This window comes from Callospermophilus lateralis, chromosome 1 (genome assembly GCF_048772815.1).
Source record: "Callospermophilus lateralis isolate mCalLat2 chromosome 1, mCalLat2.hap1, whole genome shotgun sequence".
Classification (NCBI taxonomy): domain Eukaryota; kingdom Metazoa; phylum Chordata; class Mammalia; order Rodentia; family Sciuridae; genus Callospermophilus; species Callospermophilus lateralis.
Window position 1 is genome coordinate 31,850,215 of NC_135305.1, and position 19,999 is coordinate 31,870,213.

Consider the following 19,999-nt stretch of genomic DNA (forward strand, 5'->3'; position numbering starts at 1 on the left):
ATGAACACAATACTACAGATGTGGTTGATTAGAGCAAGGTTTACTATTAATTTTTGTGACATATGGACACTATACTTTTAACATAGCCTAACTCTGACATATATATATATTATATATATATATATATAATATATATATATATATATAATCTGTGTGTGTATTTTTTTTAATTATATCATGACACTGGTTCATATTAGCCTTTTTTCCCCTAAAGAACTGCCACCATACTAAGTCATCTCCTTTCTTCCACACCAATGAATTACGATACATTTGCTGCTATAAAATATCTTTTTGCTTTCAGCATAGCATTGCACCATATTTGAATGGTGTTTAACTCTAAATTCTGTTATCTGTTTGTAACAGCTATCCCTTCTCCAGTCATCCATGAATTTTAAAGCAAGCCTCCTAGATCTTTGTCAAAATCATTCATGTAAATGCTAAAAAAAAAAAAAAAAGAAAGAAAGAAAGAAAGAAAAGAAAAGAAAAAGAAAAAAAGAAGAAGAAGAAGACTAAGACCCAGGGCAAAGGTTTGTGACCCTACTAGGGTTACTCCCTTACCAAAACCCAATAACCCACACACCTAGCTAGTACTGGTTTCAGCCTGCCTCCCATTACCCAGCAATTCTGCTAATTAGTCCTCACACAAGAGCAGCCAGAAGCCTTGACAATTACTTTGCTGAAAGCAAGAATTGCTTATCTTTAAAAACCAAATGTAAAAGATCTATACATATTAAAATTATAGTTGTATCAAAATATGCATGCACACAGACCAAAGACCAGAAGAAAAGGAACATAAGTGGAAATGTTTATTCTAGTGTCAGGGTGTGGAGATTGTGTGTTGGGGTGGGGGGAATGTTATATGTTGTTTTAAAATTCAATATTGTCTTCAATACTTTACATTATTTGAAAAATCAAAATGTAGTAATTATGTAGAGATAATTTAGCTTAGGAGCAATCTATGTGAAATAGTTTTTGAGAGCATTGAGACTCTATCTGTTCCTATCAACCTGAAAACTCCGAGCAGGAAAACAGTCATTTGAAATGACTTGTTGATCCTTAGAAAGACTGGCTTTAAAATTTTTTTTTTCAATTTAAAAAAATATAGTAGTTAATGTTTCTGGGGAGACAGACTGAAGAACTGAATCCTAAATTTAGAAAACTCGGATGTTAGACGTGTGTGTCCGTTTGTCTATCTGTCTCTTGGAAAGGTTAGGAAAGTATGGAAAGAAAAGAGTCATCACGTTTATATTTCTGTGAAGCTCTGAACTAAAATGCAACAAAGTGAAAAAATTTCCTTTTCCAGCCCAAGACTCTCTAACAGACACATAAACCAATATCATCTATTCATCTAGAGTTATTTTTACCCTAAGAGTAGGAAATAAGATAAATAATAGAATATTCATTTAGGTGTTTATAGAGTTTGGAAGAGTAAATTTTAAGAAAGGAAATTGATTGTAAGTATGTGTGGACAATTAGTAAGAAGAAAGAAGGAAGAAACACAACACAGAGAAAGAGACAGGCTGATTATTTTGGAGAAAATGTGATCTGTAAACACTGGTCTTATCAGAAGCACAAACAATCTGGATATTTGACTTGAGAATTTTTAACAAGACAGGATTTCTTCATTGCTTCAGTATTTTGTTTAGAGGATGATTTTCATCAATGGAAAACCCGAGAGTTAGAAACTGGAAACATGTTATCTTTATCTCTTTGGGTTGTGTCTAATCAGTTTTTTCTGGTACTATTCCTTGCTATTTTCAATGTCTGTGAGACAAGTGAAAATTCTACTCGGCTTAAAAATATAATTTGACTACCATACTAGAAGTTATGCTAAATACATGAGATAAATCAACAGCTGTTAGATTTATGGCAAACTGTTATAAAAATTGATAAAATGAGTATTACAAAGTCCAGTTACTATTTGACAAATGAAAATTCTACTTTGCTTAGAAATAAGTTTTCCCTACCTTCTTAGAAATTAAGACAAATACAGGTGGCAAATCACAAGGCTCATAGATCCATACAAATTGCCCTTTTAAAAATGGATAAAATGTCCAAATAGAAAGTCCAGTAATTATTTGACATGAGAAAATTTTAGTTTCTTTTGAAATGCAATTTCCCACTCCACTAGAACTAAAATACATGAGGTAAATCAACAGCTTCATGATAAATGGCAAATTGTTATAACAGAGGTAAAATATACAAAAAAGAAAGTCTGATTATTATTTGACAAGTAAAAAATCCCTCTAGGTTTTCAAATGCAATTTTCCGACCATACTAGAAGTTAAATATAGGTGGTTAATCAACAGTTTGATACATCCAGGACAAATTCTTGTAAAAATGGATAAAATGCCTTTATACAAAGTTCAGTTATTATTTGGTAAAGTAAATAATGACGACTAACACCTTGTTCACTTTACATTTGACCTTGTAAAAATGGGTAGGAAACAATCAACATCAGGAATAAATACCTGAGAAAATCTAAAAGTCATTTAGATATTAAGTATCAAAAGTCTTTAAAGTCCTTATCTACTAATATTTATTGGGATTTTTTGTTTTTAAATTTGTTTTTAGTAACACAAAAATATCTAAAGTATCTACTGATGTTTGTTATTTTTAATATTGTGTTGTTTTAGATAGCAGGAAAGTTTTATCTAAACTAATTATCTATTGATATTGCCTTTTCCCTTAGAAAAATATATTTCTAAGCAAAGTGAAAAAGATTTTATTTCAAATATAGAGGGAAAAAAACAGGAAATACAACAAAATGACAATTATGTATATGTTAGAATAGAGAAAACAGAAGAAATTCTACTGTTTTCTTGTTTTAAATATTTATATTCCAAGGTTGTTCATTAAAATATTTAATTAGAAATTAATATTATTTCATTTAAAGAAAACTCTGAAAATTTAATCTTATTTAATATTTAAAGGCTATTTGGAAGGAAAACCCTTGAGGAAAATTAACTTGATCCCATTTTTTAATTTTCAAAAAGTATATATGTAATCATGAAAAATATATATTCTTTAGATACCTATATAAGCATAGAGAAAGTATAAAAAAGCAGATTCTATAATATTTACTGGTATTATTGCAGGGTGAAAAGGTTACAGGTGATCTTGATTTTCTTCTTTATACTTTTCTGGGGTTCTTCCCCTGAATTTTGGACGATGATTAGAAATTATTTTATTATGATAAAAATACTAATTAAGTTTTTTTAAATTTTACAAAAATAAATCCTGGCTAACATTTTGAAATTAAAACATCAAACTGATTTAAACTTTGAAAGTCTCGGATGGGTTTTTTTAAAGTTGAATTTTCCCCATTTTTCAACTACACTACTTTTTAATTCATTTTTTTAGGAGAACAAAGTCTATCAGTTAACAACTGGGTGAAGTAACTTGGGTTAAAAAACAAACTGCTAAGAATTTGACAGTCGGGCAGTCACCAGAACAGTGCTCTAAGAAATCCTAGAATTATTATGTATTGCAGAAGAGGGTTAGATTAAATTAAAAGTCACTTCTAAAAAGTATTGTGTTCTCCCAACTTCTAGAAAAATGCCTTTCATTGTTGGAAATCTGCGCTTCATTCATTCAATTGTTCACAAATCTTAATGGTGAACATTTATTTCTAAATAAGATGTAAAATCTCACTAAATGGACTAAGTTTACTTCATTCCTAGAAAGATTCGCTTTTTAAACCGGGTCCCTACCACTTTGTCAAACACAATGGGTAAAATTCTCATTTATCCTCTAAGAATAAAATAGGGAGCATCAATGTTACTAAAGTTTGTTCAATTTTAGTCTCGAAAGACTAATGTGTTTCATCTGTGTTTCAGAAATATCAGTTGTAAACAATTTTATTTTCTCACTTAAACTTCTTTTACTAAGATTAGCAACAGATTGTCAGTTTTCCTAATGCATAACACTTTGAGGCGGTTTAGATGGGAATCTGCACTAAGGCTTTATTTAGCATTCTTTCTCATCAGTAATTTTCCCCCACTTAAAAAAAATGTTTATTGGTATACATTCACACAAATATTTGGGGCCGAAGCTCGGCAACCCGCTTCAAAGGATTAGACGTGCGGTTACCATAAGCAAACGCATTCATTCACCCTAAAAGATTTAAGAAAATGTAACGTTTGTAGGGAAAGCGAGGTCTCTCTGTAAACCACCCTAGCTGAGAGCCTCCAAAGCCCGCCAAGCACAGTGGAAGCATCCACAGCTGTTTTCAATTGTTTTTCCTTTCTCAAAATAATGCACTTGGTGCGGCAATCGGTGCTGTTTGCAGCATCTCTAGCCCCCAAACCGGGGTTAACCCTGACCTGAATACCCTGTTTGGCTCCCGGCATCGCATGATTTCGCTTCCCTGCTCGGTAAAAACCTAAGAAAAATGGGATTTCCACCTCCGAGAAATGCGTTTAGGAAGAAGGGTGAATTAGGTGTTTTAAATGTCGGGTTTTAGTGTTCTCTCTCAATCAGATTCAAGAAAAAGAGAAAAGATGTTATTTGAAGAGGGGGATGCGGTTTGACACCTATTTCCTTTGGCTTCTATCTAGGCCAAGGAGCCCCAATAACGGGGTAACATCCCCCCAAAATGGGCAGCGACCCCCAGGTCTTTGCTACAAGATCGAGAGAGGTCCAACTAGGGGGCTGGGGTGGGGGGTCAGAGGGTGCTGGGAATGGAAACTGGAGCTGAAAATTCTGCGCCCGCTGGTCAGGGAGGGGCCAGTGGGGGTGCAGAGAAAAAGAAAAGGCCAGGGGTCAATCCTGGAGAGGGACCCACAGTCCCCAAAAGTAGGGTACAGGGCATTCTGAAACAGGGATACAATGGGGCATCAAGAGGGGCTGGAGCCCAAAGGGCGAGCCCGGGTACCCCGAACCCGAGTGGGGGAGGGGGAGGCGGCGGCCTGTTTGGCCCAGGACCTCCACATCGCGCGCAGGCCACTAACCTGTCAGCAAGAATGTGCCAGTGGTCGCGGGGCTCATCCTGCGTGTCCCCCGACCCTGTCCAGTCCAAGCACAGGGGTCTCCCAGCTCCCACCACCAGGGCAAAAGCATTCTTGGCCTGGCTAGGCCGGCAGTCCTCGATTCTCCCCTCCCCTCCCTTTCTTCTTTCTTCCCAGCTTGGCCAGTTCAGCCTCAGCATCCTGCACCCCCTCCCTAATCCCGTACTCCCTCTAGCGGCGGGCCACTGAAGCGTGGCCATCGCCCCCCCTCCCCCATCCCCCATTCTTCCCGCCCCCGCACCCCCCTCCGCCCCCCAGCCCGCAGAGCACGCTGGGATTTGGCGCCCCCCTCCTCTGTTCAGCCTATATAAGACAGGCGGTCTGGGCTCCGGGTACACGCGCTTCAACTTCGGTTGGTGTGTGTCGAAGAAACCTGACTGCGACCTGAGGAGAACATCGGAGAGGGTCCACTGAGCCTCTCGAGAGGTCCGCTGAGCGGGCTCGCGTCCGGAGCCACTCCGGGCTGCGGAGCACCCAGTGGAGCCCACGCCTGGCCAGGTGTGGGACCCCTTCCTTCCTGTCTTCGCAGAGGAGTCCTCGCGTGGTGAGTATGCGGTGAGGATGTTTTTATTTTTAAGATCACATTCATTCCCCGTTTTTATCGGGAGCTGCGGGAGATGGAGTAGCGCCCCAGAATGTCTCCACGCAAACCTTGCCACGCCTTCACTGGCAGAACCCCAAAACTGACTGGGGGAAACCAAGCCTTCAGGGCTCTGGTTTCCAGGACCCAAGTCCAGATACGGTCTGTAGACAGACATGAGCTGCAGACAGGAATGAGCTGCAGACGCACATGAGCTACAGACTAATTTGCAGATAGCTCTACAAATGCGCTACAAAGTGCTATGTGCTAAAACTAATTGACGCTTCTATGCGCTACAAACTGATAAGCGCTTCATTGCGCTACAAACTTGCGCTTCATGCGCTATGAAGTGGCGCTTCATGCGCTACAAACTGAGGGGCGCTTCACGCGCTAGAAACTGATGGGCGCTTCATGCGCTAAGGACTGGCGCTTCATGCGCTAGAAACTGATGGGCGCTTCATGCGCTAAGAACTGGCGCTTCATGCGCTAGAAACTGATGGGCGCTTCATGCGCTAAGGACTGGCGCTTCATGCACTAGAAACTGATGGGCGCTTCATGCGCTAAGGACTGGCGCTTCATGCGCTACAAACTGGCGCTTCATGCGCTAGAAACTGATGGGCGCTTCTCGCCCTACGGACTGGCGCTTACATGCGCTACAGACCTGTAAAAACTGCAGCGATATCTGAGCTGCAGACTAAAGATTAGCTTGCGCTTTAAATGCGCTTCAAATTCTGAGCTGAAGGCTAGCTATTCAAAAGCGCTACAAAAATGATATTAGCTATACAATAGCGCTTCAATGCGCTATAAGGCACATGAACTGCGGAACAATTTACACCTAAAAGGCTTGCAAAGTGGAAACTGCTGCAGAGGTACAAGAGCTGCAGGCTGTTTGGCGCTACAGATAAACCAGGTATAGAGGGAAAAGGGCTGCAGAGTACAATTACTCTGCTTCTTAGATGGGGACCCCACCCTTTCACCTTTTCGAATGGCTCCCACTGTATTTCTTTGCAGGATGGCTCTGTGCATGATGGTTCTGTTAGACAAAATGGAGCCTTGGGCAAAAAAATTAGTGTTTAACATTCTGCCCACACCATTCCTGCTATGGCAGTGGAGTGGAAGGGCTCTGACTTTTGGGGATGGCAGATTAGGCTGCCTAGTTATGTTGATTGAAGCGGCGGTGTAGTTGTCGTGGTGGCGTGAATCGGTGTCCAGCAACAGTTTGTGGAAACTGTCGGTTTGCTGAGTTGGGGGGGGGGGGCTGGATCTGGGGTGATTGCTCTTGCTGCATGAAATGAATCTGGCTGTTGGAGGTTGGTGGGAGGGGTTTGGGGGGGCGGGATCTTGGGAGTGGCGTGCAGACACTCTGCAGCCCTGTAGCAGCCAGTCTCCGGCCTGCCCCGCCCATCCTAACGCGCCTTCTCTGCAGTATCTGCTCAGAACGCGCTTAGCGCCTCCCTTCCTCCCTCCCAGCGCCTACTCAGAGCGCGCCTCCCCTGCAGCGCGCCTCCCCAGAGCGCGCCTCCCCAGGCCCCGCCTCTCCAGCGCTGACTCTTGGAGCCAGCCTACCCAGACCCCGCCCCTCCCTGAGCCCCCTCCTCTGAGGTGGCCTGCCCAGACCCCGCCCCTCCCCGAACCCCTCCTCTGAGGTGGTAGCCCAGATCCCTCCCCTCACTGAGGCCCCTCCTCTGAGGTGGCCTGCCCAGACCCCTCCCCTCCCTGAGGCCCCTCCTCTGAGGTGGCCTGCCCAGACCCCGCCTCTCCCTGAGGCCCCTCCTCTGAGGTGGCCTGCCCAGACCCCGCCTTTCCAAAGCTTGGCTCCACCCTGAGCCTGCCTCCTCTGAGCTGGCCTACAGCCCCGCCTTCAGCAGAGCCTTCTCGCGCTTGCGCAGTGTGAGCCCCTGGCCCTCCCATTAGGCCTTATCCTATGCGCCTGCGCGCCTTCATTGCCTGAGCCTGGCTGCACAGACCCGCCCCCCTGCGGTTTCTCTGCTGCGCGGTTTTGCTTTTTGTCCACTAGTATCTAATAAGTACAAGAATAATAAATAAGAACAATTAACAACAATTATACCTGGCATTTGCAAACACTTTTTATAAGTGTTTTGCATGTATTAAATAACAATCTTACAATTTAAACTGATGTTTATGATGGGAATGTCTAAGCTGACTTCGCTGTGCCTCTAAAGGCAATTTAGCCAAATGTTTTTATTATAAATTAAAAAAATTAAAAAATATTTTCACATTACCTTTTTTTTAAAGACACTAGTGGACCTACTGGAATTGAATGCTTTGGTGAATACAAAGCAAGGAACAATTTGGGCTGTGTTTGTTTCATAGGAGTTTTAAGTGGCACATTGGTGTTGCTGGTTTGGCCTTTGAGCAAGGATGAAGTGTTTGTGTGTCTATGAAACTGGGGTTTATTTTCCCCATTGGAAACTAAGGGATTAGCCCTGGCTAACCTGCCTACATACAATAAATTGTGCCTGGCACATGGTAGGCATTCATTAACATGTGTTAAATGACCAGAGTAAATTGGTTTATTTGTCTTCTTGCTTAGTGTTGCAGGTCTTTTCTGTTTTCTTATTCTGCTTTGGTGCTTTGTTGTCCTGGGTTGTACCTTCACATATCTAAGAGTTTCTTAAAAAAAAAAAAAAAAAAAGTATGCATTTTTGAACTTTAATAATGTAAGCTGTAATTATAAAGACACTAAATTAATTTAAATTATTCCAAATAATTAGCTTTTTTCATAAAAAGCTAATTATTTAATATTCCAAGTAATTGGCTTTTTTCATAAAAAGCTAATTATTTGTTATCCCAAGTAATTGGCTTTTTTCATAAAAAGCTAATTATTTGTTATCCCAAGTAATTGGCTTTTTTCATAAAAAGCCAATTGTTTGTTATCCTAAGTAATTAGTTTTTTTCATAAAAAACTAATTATTTAAATTTTGGGCAAATAGGTTATTAATGGTATACATTGACATTTAAAATTTGTGTAATGAAACATAAAATAGTTACAAAATATAGACTGTTTCAACTGGCATAATTAAACATCTGTATTACTTATTGCCAGTCAAATGTACCATGTAAAAATATTCTAATTAATGAAGAAATTAAAAACCTGGTTCTCTATATTACAAACTATGAGCCAGGAGTTTTTTTAAGGGGAGAAATGGAAGTTTTTTGGCTTCCAAAAGTCTATCACTCCCCCCCCCACCAATTCCCTGGCCCCTTAAAAATATACAATCTATGGAAAAAATGTACATATAATTACAGCTTTAAGTTTGCTGCTTCTTTGGGAATTCTGTGTCTGCATATTAAAGAGGTTCAAAACACTGGTTTAAAAAAAAGTGCATATTAATAGAACTTGTATTTTACAAGTAATGCACATAATACTTTAAAAAATTGGACATTTTGAAAATTTAAAACAATTAAGAGTTGCCTAATGGTATTTCATTTACTAATGGGATGTATATGTATGGTTTTTTTGTGTTTTTGGTTTTTTTTTTTTTTTTTTTTGGCTACTCTTGCTCTTTGGTGGATTTGGGGAATAAGTTTCTAGAAGTCATTGTGAAAAGTTGATAATTAATCAAATGTACTTAATTACTAAGTAGACTAAAACTGAAATATTTATTATGACTTCTGTCCCAGGCAGCTTGGCTTTTTGCAGTGTGACCTCTCAGTTTTCAAGAATGGGACCTCTTGACCCCACCTCTCCAATCCAGTCCCTATAAGAGGGACTTTAAGGAGCCAGAGTTTTATTAGTCAAATCAAGTTGAAATGCTCCTTGCATCCTGTGAACTTGCACTGTACCTGGTGCTGTTAAACATTTTTGTAATTTACTTAAATTTAGTATTAACCTGCCTGCCCACTATTCTGTTAACTTTTAATGGGTTGACTACTTTGCTTTGGTCTTAAGAGTCCCACCCCAAAATTGCAAACCCCAGTGGGGGCTTGAGTCCTAACACTGGTAAAGGTCAGAGGTCTTAAACTGGTGACTTTGCAAGCCAAATAAGGCCTCAATTTTATATGTATATATATTAGTGCTATTCAAACAAACAAAATGTAATGTCTTGAGGGGGACAGAGGAAGGGGCATGCATTCCCCAAATAGATAATTGTAGCCCCTTCCTGTGATCTTAACTCCAGTCTCCTCACTTGTAAATTACCTTTCTGTATAATGAAGGCATTTGAATTTTTAATTGTTATTGATTTTGTTTCCCTAAACAATATATTATTTGATGATTTCCCAATGTAATTTCTGTCCCATCATTTTTTTTAATCATGGTAAAATCATCAAACTTCAGCTTAAATATAGCCCACCCCAGTATCTGTTATTGACATGGAGATTAACCTTCCTGACCTGTGTCAAGCTGCACTAGGCCATGCTGTGACTGCCCTGTAGGAAGCCTTGTCTATTTTGATTAAAATGTGCACACAAGCTAAGTGACACCTTAGTCACCTGACCTTTGTTTATTAGTTGTTTTTTAATGAGACATTAAAATTCTTAATTTAATAAATAAAAATTGTATTATATTGTGCTTTGCATTGCCATTGTTAACCTATCCTATTGTTTTTAAAGAGCTGGAAATGAGACTGAACATTACAGGTTATGATGTGTTTGTTGTGTCTTCTAATTTTTGTAAGCTTGATAATATATTATCTTGAATGTCAATTATTCATTGTGTTTGTAGCCTAAGTTACTAAAGTAATTAAGTTAAAATTATTAAAATTACACACTAACCCTTGTCCCTTAAGGACCTTGCTTGCTCTATTGCCACGCCTTGGAGAGGCCATATCAACAGCAAAGAATGTAGGGGAAAATGAGGTGGTATAGTGGAAAAGAGGGGTGTTAGGAAAGGGGGGGGGCTCATGAGTGATTTAATACCATATCCCCTTTTATCTTATACCCTAGAGGTTGAAATATTAGTTATTTTCCATTTAACTTCTTTAATTAATATTTTTTTAAACTTTATGTAATTTATTTAATAACCGCTTTTGCTTTGATAGATCAGAGAGAAACAAGTTATGGTTTAAAAGTTTTGTTTACTTAAAAGTTTTGAACTTTTAAACTACAAAGTGTTTTAAACATTTTAAACTAAATTTAAATATTTTTAAAAACTTTTATACTGTTTAAAACTTTTCTTAAACTTTAAAAAGTTTAAACTTTTTTAAAAACTGAACTTTTTTAAAGTTTTGAACTTTTAAAACTTTCAGAACTTTCAAAACTTCTCGAAGATTTAAACTTTTCAAGTTAAAAAAGTTAAACTTTTAAAAACTTATTAAACTTTCCAAAGTTTTAAAAACTTTTTAAACTTTCATATATTATATATTAAGTTTTAAACTTCTTATGTATTTAAATTTTCCAGATTTGGGATTTGAAATTATTGAAATTTTAAATGATTAAATCACTCTAAATGCATTTAACACTATTTTTCAGGAAGGCACTTTATTATGACTTATTGTGTGATTTATTAACATCACACTCATAATTAGAACATTTAATTCTCCTATACCACCTCCAGACACATCCATTCACCCTACCCCCCTACCCACCCAACTCTACCTTCCATCTTTACCCCCACCTTTCACCTCCTACCGCCCCCAGCCTGCTACCCTCTATCCCCCACCTTCCACTCTCTACCCCCTATCCCCCACCTTCTATCCCAAACCCCCACTCTCTACCCCCTACCTTCTACCCCCATCCCCCACCTTCCACTCCCTACCCCCTACCTTCTACCCCCATCCCCCACCCCACCTTCCACTCCCTACCCCCCACTCCCTAACCCCCACCTCCTATCTCCTACACCCCCACCTACCAACCCCAACCCCCAGACCCCCAGCCCTGAGTACAGCTTTGTCCCACCTGTATATTACAAACCTTTGGGGTGGGGCTATGGTGACAAATCTTGATTAAGAACCAGGAATTGCAAACTGATGACCTGAAGGATCAATAAAGTCCTGGAGTTGTTTGACCAACACAGTATTTAAAGGGGGGGGGGGGGAGACAAACAAAAAAAAAAGAATAGTTTTAGTATGTAAATGGGTGCCCAGGTCACTATAGTTGCAGCCCCTCCCTATTTAAACAGAAAGTTACCTTTCTGTTTTCTAATTAATAACCTTATTAGTGCTAACAGACAGTTGTTGAACATTTGCTATGTGGTTTATCTGCATGATATAATTAAATTGAATTTTAATAAATAAGTAATCATTATAATTAAGTCATAATTAACTATTGTTGGTCATCTTTGAAAAAGAGTCTCATTTTCTAGCCTAGTTCTTGTTAGGAGGCATCAATTAATATTTGTTGAATGACTATGTAATGAGGAAGGAAACTGACATATACATGTTGCTGTTAAGTGCCATTTCTGACCCAAAGAGAATTCTCTTTGGGAAGTTAAATTATGGTCAGAAAAGTAATTAGACAGTCTTGTGTTTTTTGTGGTGGTGGTTGTTTGATTTGATAATCAATTATGTTCTCTGTAGAGGTGGACAGAGGTCATGACAATTGGCATGTGTTCTTTTTCAGAGCTGATAAATGCAGGCATCTCTCTTGCTGTGTGGTTGTTTTTAGTTGCTGTTGTTTAATTGATTGGGATATTAGCTGGTTTTCACCTAATTTCTTTAATTGCAAAAGTTATTTTGGAATTTTTTTGCATAATTTATTTGGTATCTATCTTTGCCTAAAAGTTTCTTGCTTCATTCCCTCCATACAAAATTACTTAATAGCCTATAAAGGTGAGCATAGTGATGTTAAAGTTTGCATATTGATGAATCACAATGCAAAGGTGATTTTTGAGGAAGGAAAGGTCATTTGAGCATCAGAGAAAGAAGAGTGCTTTCATTATTTGTTGTACTGATTGATGACTTCATTTGCTTTTCTTTTGAGGATGTGTTTTCTTTGTTGGCTAATTATTAATATGAGCAAGTAGATCAGAGAGGTGCATTAAATACTAAACCTTCTTTGCATTGTGCCCCTTTAGATATATATGTTGAATGTATACTCTTATCTTCATTTACAGAAATAAGCGGGTTTTGAAAACAAAGAGAAGAAGGGGTGCAAGAGGGGGCCAGGATCCAGGCCTCCACCCCCACAGAAGTGAAGCAACACCTGGGAGGTCTCCTCCCACACCAACCGTCACCCTGGGTCCCGACTGCCCACCGCCTCCCCCTCCCCCTCCCCCCAACAACAACAACAACAACAAGCCCAGCGGCCACAAGAGCCCCTGCGTCCCAAACATGACGGAACGCAGGAGGGATGAGCTCTCCGAAGAGATCAACAACCTGAGAGAGAAGGTCATCAGGCAGTCCGAGGAAAACAACAACCTGCAGAACCAGGTACAGAAGCTCACAGAGGAGAATACCACTCTGCGTGAGCAAGTGGAACCCGTCCCTGAGGATGATGAAGATGACATTGAGCTCCAAGGTGCTGCGGCGGCTGCTGCCCCACCCGCTCCAATTGAGGAAGAGTGCCCAGAAGACCTGCCAGAGAAGTTTGATGGCAACCCCGACATGCTGGCTCCTTTCATGTCCCAGTGCCAAGTCTTCATGGAAAAAAGCACCAGAGATTTCTCAATTGATCGTGTCCGTGTTTGCTTCGTGACAAGCATGATGACCGGCCGTGCTGCCCGTTGGGCCTCTGCCAAACTGGAGCGATCCCACTACCTGATGCACAACTACCCCGCCTTCATGATGGAAATGAAGCATGTCTTTGAAGACCCTCAGAGACGAGAGGCCGCCAAACGCAAGATCAGACGTCTGCGCCAGGGCATGGGCTCTGTCATCGACTATTCCAACGCTTTCCAGATGATTGCCCAGGACCTGGATTGGAATGAACCTGCCCTGATTGACCAGTACCACGAGGGTCTCAGCGACCACATTCAGGAAGAGCTCTCCCACCTCGAGGCCCCCAAGTCGCTGTCGGCGTTGATCGGCCAGTGCATTCACATTGAGAGAAGGCTGGCCAGAGCTGCTGCTGCTCGCAAGCCCCGCTCCCCACCCCGGGCGCTGGTGATGCCTCACGTGTCAAGCCACCACCAGGTAGATCCCACCGAGCCCGTGGGAGGTGCCCGCATGCGCCTGACCCAGGAAGAAAAGGAAAGACGCCGTAAACTGAACCTCTGTCTCTACTGTGGAAACGGAGGTCACTACGCCGACAACTGTCCTGCCAAGGCCTCAAAGTCTTCACCGGCGGGAAACTCCCCGGCCCCGCTGTAGAGGGACCTTCAGCGACCGGGCCGGAATTAATAAGGTCCCCACCAGATGATGCTTCATCTCCACACCTGCAAGTGATGCTCCAGATCCATCTTCCGGGCAGACACACCCTGTTCGTCCGAGCCATGATCGATTCTGGTGCTTCTGGAAACTTCATTGATCACGAATACGTTGCTCAAAATGGAATTCCTATAAGAGTCAAGGACTGGCCAATACTCGTGGAAGCAATTGATGGGCGCCCCATCGCGTCGGGCCCCGTTGTCCACGAAACTCACAACCTGATTGTTGACCTGGGAGATCACCGCGAGGTGCTGTCATTTGATGTGACTCAGTCTCCGTTCTTTCCTGTTGTCCTGGGGGTTCGCTGGCTGAGCACACATGACCCCAACATCACTTGGAGCACTCGATCCATCGTCTTCGACTCCGAGTACTGCCGATACCACTGCCGGATGTACACTCCAATACCTCCCTCGCTCCCACCACCAGCACCACACCCGTCACTCTACTACCCAGTCGACGGATACAGAGTTTACCAACCAGTGAGGTACTACTACGTCCAGAATGTGTACACTCCAGTTGATGAGCACGTCTACCCAGATCACCGTCTGGTTGACCCCAACATAGAGATGATACCTGGAGCGCACAGCATTCCCAGTGGGCACGTGTACTCCCTGTCTGAACCTGAAATGGCAGCTCTCCGAGATTTCGTGGCGAGAAATGTGAAGGATGGCCTGATTACCCCAACCATTGCACCAAACGGAGCCCAAGTTCTCCAGGTCAAGAGGGGGTGGAAACTGCAAGTTTCTTATGATTGCCGAGCTCCAAACCATTTCACCATCCAGAACCAGTATCCTCGCCTGTCTATTCCTAATTTGGAAGACCAAGCGCACCTGGCAACCTACACCGAATATATTCCTCAAGTACCTGGATACCAGTCGTACCCCACATACACCACGTACCCGACCTACCCAGTAGGATTTGCGTGGTACCCAGTGGGACGAGATGGTCAAGGAAGATCTCTCTACGTACCTGTTATGATCACTTGGAATCCACATTGGTACCGCCAGCCTCCGGTGCCGCAGTATCCGCCGCCGCAGCCGCCGCCGCCGCCGCCGCCGCCACCGCCGCCTCCATCTTACAGTACCATGTGAATTCCTGTCATGTCCCTTCAAGATCTCTTCCCTCAAAGATTATTCCTGTGTAGCTTCTCAATCAGTGACTGTGTGCTAAATTGAGCTACTGTATCTTCAAGCCACATGCTTTCTGAAAGGCTACAGAAGGTCAGGGCCACCCTGAACTGGCACACATCTTAAAGCACCAGAAGACCTTCAAAATAATATTTACCAAGAAATTATCTCAGTTTTTTACCTTGACTGCCAATTAAAAAGTTTACTTTCCAAAGAAGTCTGAAACCTCTGTCACCATCTAAATTAATGACTGCCAAATTTCTTTACAGAGAAGCTGATGCAAACACAGGAAATGCTGATTTCTTAAGGGAGGGGGAGACAAGGAGGAGGAGGACATGACCCTTCTTGCAGCTTCGGGACTCACTGGAGGACCGAGGCCTTATAAAGGAAGCCACAGTTTTTGGTGCAGTGTAGAAAGGCTTCCGTGATCCTCTTGCTGCACCCTTAGAAACTTCACCATCTTCAAACTCCACTTTCATGGTTCCGTTAATTCTCAAGGAGCAGCAAGTCGACTGGTTCTCCCAGAAGCAGGCAAACACCCCTGCGACATGTAACACCTCAGGCCTGAAAAAGGAAGTGCTCTCAGACAGACTCTTGCATGTTAAGAGTGTGCCTTCATATCCTGGTGCAAATCACGTGTACCCAAGAACTCTGGCTTTGACACAACATCTTACCATCATCATGCCAGTAATGGCTCCAGGTGTGTTAGGTGTCTGTGAAATGTTGTGACCACCTCTCAATCATGTGTGAGGGCTAAAGATCAGCAAATCAAAGGACTCCTAAATCCCGTACCCAACTCTTAAAAGAGGCTCTGAGTTAATTGTTACCAACTTGTGCTGGGACTTCAGAAAGAATTCTCACGAATGTTGTTAATTGGCTGGAAAAACACCAGTTGAAGTTTGGGAAGCATCTGTCTATGTCTCTGCCTCCATTTGCATCTGGGCATTCCATCATCAGTCCCCTCATTAGACTGTAGCATTAGGATGATTGGAGAGGGGAAATGATTTTGCACCCAGACCCACACTCCTGTGCATGGGAGGGAAGAGGAATTAGAGCACTGGGCACTGTCTTGAGGATATGGACTTCTTTAATGAGAAGATGACCTGAGGGTAATCACCTCGAAAGAATCAAGCTGCCAATGGATGAAAGGCCTCACAAAGCAACTGACAACACAAGAGTTGTCTTCGATCCAGTGACACCTCTGGTGTCTCCTGGACTCTTTGTGCTAACCTGGGACTGCCTGACTTCTTTAACCTAGTCCCTTGCTACTACCTTGAACCACTTGTCTAACCTCTCTCTTTCTGTTTAATTCTTTACTACTGCCATTAACCCTGCTACAGGATTTATATTCCAAATTGCCTGAAGAGGAGTCTTAATGGTGAAGTTTCCTTTTCATCAGCCTCATCTTTCATATATTCATTATTATCCCCCACCCCTTGCATGTTTAAATACTTAAAACTTCTATCTATAGTAGTGTTCTTTAACAGTGTTTTAAAGTGTTGGCTATGCTTTCAAAAGTTTCCATTGAATGACAAAGTACTATTCAATTCTTATTGTTAAATTAAGTACAAATTTTAAAAAACATAGCATTAGATATCTCTTTACTGTGAACTTCTTACAATACTGTGAATGAGAGGCTCCTCAGAACTGGAGTATTTATTATAATAAATCTTCAATTTATTGGACTTTTTAAATTGCACAAAAGAAAAACCTAATTGGCTATTTAGTCTAAAACAATTTTTCCTTATTTTCTTCAATGGAATCAGAAAGCTTGTCAATCACTTGTGTGTTTTAGAGTATTTTTAAAATGGTGCATTTGTGCTTCTGGACTATTGTGAAGCGTTACTTCCGTTTACCTCAAATCTCAATCCATCTTCCATACATTTGAATTGTTGTGTGTCAAATTTACAGTTTTCAATTGATCTTCAAGCTGCAGAGTGCCTAGAAATGGGTCATTTTCTGCAGCCCTGGCATGTGCACACGGACATTTGCCACCATTGCAAGCAGAAGCCTGGCCAACAGCAAAACGATCAGGGAGAGCATGCTGGCGTGGGTTCACAACTCACAAAATCCCTGACACGTCGGACTGTTTACTAAAGCTTGTGATTGACTTTTTGGCAGTGTGTACTATGCTCTACTCCTATCTATACTATCTTTTAGGTGTTAAGGATAAGTAATCTTACATTTATTGCTCTATAGTATTGAAATTTAGTTAAGTTTCCTTTCTCATTTTGGTAAGTTTCCTTTTTCAATTTGATAAGTTTCCTTTTTCAGTTTGATAAGTTTCCTTTTTCAGTTTGATAAGTTTCCTTTCTCAATTGATTTATTTTGTTTCTGTTGATCAAATTTATGTTAATTGGATACTTTAAAACTTTCTTTTGGCATTTCCAACAAAAATGCCTTTATTCATAAGGAAGAGACAAGAAGTTAGAAAGGGAGCAAAATAAAAACAGGAAGGAGATAGATAATTAAAACATCAGAATTTGCATTCTTCATTAATTAAATCAAGGAAGAAGATCTAAGAGCTCCCATTGCGAGTCAAGCCTGAAGATAAGTAAGTATGGTCATCATGTTAGGATATTGAAATAGAGAAGGTTTACATACATTTATAAAGGGTCAATTCAGTTTGAGCGATGATGTATTTGATTCAATCATGGGAAGACATACGGTGAACTTGCAGATGCACAAAATAAGATGGACACATCTAAATGGTGCAGTCTGGAATTTTGTTTAAGTTTGTAGGTACCTCTTGGACTCCTGAATTGATCCAGTCATCACCCACCACAGACATCTCACATCAGATCCCGTTCCAAGATGGCAGCAGAGAACATCCTGCTGGAAAGACCTGAGCAGCAGTGAAGGACCACCAGAGGAAAAGAAGAACCATGTGACATTTTCATCTAAGAGATCATGTGTCTGATGGGACTGAAAGTTCTTTGTTGTTTCAGATTGTAGAACGCTGTTAAATTGGTCTGTGGAATTTTGCATTGTTTTTATTTCTTTATGTAATCAGTTTAAGTAGTAGGGGATATATAATCATAGTATTTTAGGATGGGAGGGATTATTAAGTAATCTTAAGTGGGTGGGACTATTTAGGATAAGTTAGGATAAGATTATGTATTAGATATTGCTAAGTGGACACGTGTACTTACTTATGACCCTTTACCCCATACCTCTTACCCCTAATGATTTCAAATAAATTCAGAGGGAACTGCAGGGAGATCAATCTATTCAGAATGAATTGGACATGGATTAAATGTTAGTAAAAGTTCACATGTGATTGGATTAATTTCATAAAGGCCCTGGGTATTAACTTCAGGGATCAATTTGTGGAAAGATGGGTGCCCCTTGAGAGTTTGTTGCTAAAATGAAATTGATGATGATGATGTGGTTAATATTCATGAAATTTGAAAGAAAGTGATGAATAAACCCTTGCTTTTGCCCCTGTCAGTAGCCCTCCTCCTTACCCCCACCCCTTCACCCTAACCCTGCCCTCCTCCTTACCCTGCCCCACCTCCCAACCCCTACCCTTCCTTCAAACTATTATTGTATTCTCTTTACTCTATATTTCTCTGTATTGACTAATATTGCATTGATGTTCTAATAAAAATTCAATAAAGATTTAGTGGTTAAGTGCAAACTGTGTCCTGATCATTTCAGCGTCTTCCTTCAGGGCACGAGGTGGGGAGATGGGGAGGGGGAGAAAGGTCACAGTGGGCAGGGGGAGAGTGAGAGGGTGGGAGTGGGGTGCATTTGGGAGGGAGATGGTGTATGAAGAACATGTCAATAACACCACTCAATATCAATGACATATCTAGAACACTTCAGGAAACCAAGTATATATTCCAGCTACAAAAGCCATCATATAAAATAAATCAACCAATTAACAGTGACTCTGGTGACAAAATAACATTTATCTTCTAATCCGAGTATGACTTGGAATAATTGAAATTTATTAATAATAGGGAGGGTGGGCACTGGGGAGGGTGGAGAGTGGGAGGAAGGACTAAGGGAACACTAGGAGGGTGGGAAGAGGGGATGGGGAGGGGTGGGAGATAGTGAATTTGGGATCCGGGTGGTATATAAAGAACACATCAATCAAACAACCCAGGGTCACTTATCTACCCAAAACACCTCCAGGGAATCAATTAATTTATCCCCCCAACACTTCATTAACATATAAAAAAGCAACCAATTAATAGCAACTCTAGTGACATGACAAACTTTATTACTAATATTACTTAGAATAATGAGATTTATTACTTAGATTGGGGAGGGTAAAATGGGGGAGGGAGGCAGATGGATCACAAGAAGGGATGTGGGAATAGGCAGAGGGGTCATAAAGGTGGGAGGGGGCGACTTTGGGATGGACATGGTGTATAAAGCACACATCTATCATACAACCTAATATCAGTGACAAACCTGGAATACCCCAGAATGTCATATTATTCCAGTTGTAAAACATTAATATATATATAATAACAACATCATCAATAGCAACTCCAGTGACATAACAAACTTCATTATTAATATCAATATTACCTGAAGTAATCAAGATTTATTGATTAGAGTGGGGAGGGAAAATGGGGGAGAATGGAGTCAGGTGGATCACAAGAAGGGTTAAGGGCATGTGGGGATGGGCAGAGGGGTCAGAAACGTGGGAATGGGTGAATTCAGGATGGGGGTGGTGTGTAAAGCACACATCACACTACCCAGGGGGTCACTTATATACCCAGTACACCTCCAGGACATCAATTAGTTTCTTCCACCAGCAGCTCATTAACATATAATATAAAGCAAGCAATAGCAGCTCCAGTGACCATAACAAACTTTATTATTAATATCAATATCACTTAGAATAACTGAGATTTATTAACTGGAATTGGGGAGGGTAAAATGGGGGGAGAGTGGAGGTAAATGGACACAAGAGGGGACAAGGGGGTGTGGGGATGGGCTGAGGGGTCAGGAAGGTGGGAGTGGGTGAATTCGGGATGGGGGTGGTGTATAAAGCACACT

The 19,999-nt window shown here is 41.2% G+C and overlaps 2 protein-coding genes across 8 annotated transcripts in view; one reads left to right on the forward strand and one right to left on the reverse strand.

The window, feature by feature from the left end:
* Sgce (sarcoglycan epsilon) overlaps nt 1-5,109 on the reverse strand; it is a 69,885-nt gene extending 64,776 nt beyond the window's left edge. For all 7 annotated transcript variants that reach the window (XM_076833851.1, XM_076833844.1, XM_076833823.1 and 4 more), the window contains exon 1: nt 4,953-5,109. In XM_076833851.1, the coding sequence (XP_076689966.1) occupies nt 4,953-5,061 (109 nt within the window). In that variant the 5' untranslated portion in view covers nt 5,062-5,109. The remainder of the gene's footprint in view (nt 1-4,952) is intronic.
* Nucleotides 5,110-5,362: 253 nt separating this feature from the next.
* Nucleotides 5,363-18,579, forward strand: Peg10 (paternally expressed 10). Its single transcript, XM_076833855.2, is given in 3 exon segments — nt 5,363-5,564; nt 12,605-13,770; nt 13,773-18,579. Coding segments are annotated over 3 exon segments (2,346 nt in total). The 5' UTR covers nt 5,363-5,559; the 3' UTR covers nt 14,948-18,579.
* Nucleotides 18,580-19,999: the final 1,420 nt, after the last annotated feature.